The 3195-nt window shown below is 55.1% G+C and overlaps 1 protein-coding gene across 1 annotated transcript in view; it reads right to left on the reverse strand.

Moving 5' to 3' along the window:
• Positions 1–2600: 2600 nt before the first annotated feature.
• BCL9L (B-cell CLL/lymphoma 9-like) overlaps positions 2601–3195 on the reverse strand; it is a 4898-nt gene continuing 4303 nt past the window's right edge. The window contains exon 4 of the mRNA XM_010083858.1: positions 2601–3195. This exon is cut by the window's right edge and continues 15 nt beyond it. Coding sequence (XP_010082160.1) covers positions 2601–3195 — 595 coding nt within the window.

Below are 3195 nucleotides of genomic sequence, written 5' to 3' on the forward strand. Positions count from 1 at the left end.
TGGCACAGGGACAACACGCTGCCAACAGCACGAGGACCATAAGCCCCAGGCAACTTCTCAGTCAGACTGGGCAAAAGGGACAAGAGGGAAGGTACAGACACATGGAGATCTCAACCGGGCTAAAACAACACCTGTCCACAGACAAACAAAAAAACTTCTGAATAGAAAATATTATGGCTTCAAATTAACCGAGACTAGCTGGTGGGTGACGAGCAATGTTTGGGGCTGGCACTGGTAGTTGGATGTTTACGAGAAACTACCAGCAGCCAACACCCCGAAGTGCAGCCAAGAGAAGCCACAGCCTTTCAGGGAAGTCAAGCTTAGAAAAAGCTACATCTGTTCGAGCCACATCCTCCCAACGTGAAACATGCTCTGAAGGGATGGAAAATCCAACCAGCTGACACACCAAGTCCAAAGCACACTTTGTTAGCCTGGACCGAAGATACTCCTCTGCTCCAACTGCCAAGGCAGGGACAAGCACTTCCTGGGATTGTTCCCGTTCTTCCATCTCCGAAAATGCTGCTCGCTCACATCGCACACAACAAAACCACACAAAGCAGGAGACCAGAGCAAAATCCTTCCTCAAATCCATACCCACGCTTCCCACCCAGCACTGCTAGCTACAAAACGCCCCAAGGCTCCGAGGTATTCCTAACGGGACTTTGTGGCTCCATCTGCTCGCAGATTGGATCAAGACAGCCGCTGGGCTGACGTCTCAGCACCTGCCAGCCTTTCCAAACAGCTTGCAATGTGATAACAAGCATTGCCAGTCGCTCCCTACTTGACAATCTCCCTTTCCAAAAGCCCTCTCCTCCCTGCAGCAGCACGTGGGGAAAGGTGAGCTCCATCACAAGAGAGGTAGCACGCTGAGTCTGGCTATGCAGAAAGAATCCTCCAACTGGCATTCAACATGCCCCGAGTGCGCGGTTGGATATCCCCAGGGTCTGCTGTGCTGGGATGCGGTCCCCGCGGAGGTCCAGAGCTACTGCGGTGTGTGCAGCGGTGCGTGTGCGTCACCCCATGGTCCCCTCTGGGAACAAACGCAGGAAAGACCATCACGCCGCGTGCAGGAAGACCTTACGAAGTGGAGGACGGGGAGGATGGAGCGCATCCAGAAAGGCCAGAGCTGTTGGAACAGCACACTTCTGCCAGCCTAGGGATGAGTGGCTGCAATGCAACCTCAGCCTCTTCTGTCCGAAGCATGGGACGGCTGTGCCGCTGACACCATGCAAGGCAACTCTTGTACCGAGATGGAGTATCGCACATGGGGACAGATCGTCTTCAATGGCTGGACCTCTCATGTGGGAGGGCAGGGCTGCTGCCAGTAGCTCAGGGCGAGATGGGGTGCAGACCGCCCGCGAAGCTCTGGAGAAGGAGACCAACAAGCGTGAAGAAGACCTGGGAGAGCATTCAGTGGCAGAGGTAGAAGGGCGCGGTGCAGCGCAGAGGGCAACCAATGGGTAAAGGACCGGTGTCGGAAGGCTGCAAAGGAGCAGGGTTCCCAGCTGGCCTCTCCCGGCAGCACAGGAATGCATCGCCTCGCTCGTCTCGGAGCCCGTCTCTCCTTACACACCACCCTGCCGACAGGGGACACAGCGGGAAGGGAAAAGAAGGAACTAGAGGTGACATGGCCAGTCGAGATCTTCGGGTCCTGCGTGTTATCATCTGCGAAGCCCAGATCCTTGCTGCTTCTCCAGCTGAAGGGCTGGCATCCTCCCCGTCCCGGCCACGGCAGCTTCGCCATGGAGCAGAGACAGCCATAGCCCGTGGAGCTGCAGCTTCTGCTCTGGCAGCGTTTCACTGGGAGCCCAGCTCTGACCTCCTCAACGGTCCTCAGTTGTGTCCGTGCCCTCGGCACAGCCTCCGCAGGGGCCTCAGATCTGCGTGAAACTATACACCCTGCACATGCAAACCATTTGGATGCGTGAACAACACGAGTTTGACACAGAGTCACTCTGCAACGGGATTTCTCAATGCCCTGTGCACCCCGGGGGATCCTCCTGACTCCCCAAGGAGAGTTTTCAATCCTTGTACACTGTTGCCTTTAGCATGTTTTTTTTGTTTATGTTTTTTTTTTAAAAACATGTTTTGAGGCTTCTATTAAAACACAGAAATACAGAACAATTAAAAACCAGCACAAGTTTTGCCTTTCCCAGCGACCTATTTACAGCTAGTTCCAAAAACCCTCTTGCACGTTTTGGTTGCTTAAAAAGGAAAAAAAGAAAAGAAAAAAAAAAAGAAAAAAAAAAGAAAAGAAAAAGAAAAAAGGGAAAGAAAAAACACTTGACGGAGGAAAACCATAAATCAAAACTTTACAAACTGCCACAGGGTCTGGATGCCCCTGGTCACCACGCAGGGTTCAAAGTAAGAGCCCCACTCCCCGTCCCTCCACCCTCCCCTTCCCCAAAAAAGAAAGGAAAAAGAAACCCAATTCACATCAAGTTTACTGCACATCTGGTTTTCTGTGTAGAGGCGAACCCGATATGAAAAGCATCCCACGTGGTGTCCTCCACCACTGTTGGCCCCCAACCCTCCCCCGAAGAAAGGTCTAAAAACGTGTGTACAGGAGCCCCGTCCCGCCGCCCCGAGCGCGGCCAGGGTCAGAACGGCAGGTTCGCCATGTTCCCCGGCCCGGGGATGTAACTCATCTGGCTGTCCAGGGAGACACTCCTCTGCCTCATCTGATGCGTCACCATGAGGTTCTGCTGAGGTGGGGGCCCCATGAGGGAGCCCTGAGGTGACATCATGTGTCCCGTCTGCGCATACATCTCCCCCGACACGGACATGCTCCTCTGCTTGGCCTGCATCAGCATGAAATTCTGCTGCGCCATCAGGCTCTGCTGCGGAGACATCATGCCCTGGTGCATGCTGTTGCCCATCATGCCCTGCTGGGGTGGAATGCCTGTCCTGCCCAGCATGGGCACCTGCCCGGGGTGGCACATGGGCACGCCGAGTCCCCGCTGCACGCCCTGCTGCCCAGGGAGGCTGGGGGCGTTCAGACCCGGCCGCACTGGGGGCTGCTCAGCCATCATGTTCTGCAGGTTCATGAGGTGGAGGTTGGAAGGCTGCGATTTGGGTGCTTGGCTGTCGCTCTTAGGGAAATACTGCAAGGTGCTGCTTGGCTTCTCCGACGGGATGATCCTGGATAGGTCGAACTCGGGGATGCCTGTGGGCGTGGGCCGGATGACCTCACTG

The sequence above is a fragment of the Pterocles gutturalis genome, unplaced genomic scaffold (genome assembly GCF_000699245.1).
Source record: "Pterocles gutturalis isolate BGI_N339 unplaced genomic scaffold, ASM69924v1 scaffold13030, whole genome shotgun sequence".
Taxonomy (NCBI): Eukaryota; Metazoa; Chordata; class Aves; order Pterocliformes; family Pteroclidae; genus Pterocles; species Pterocles gutturalis.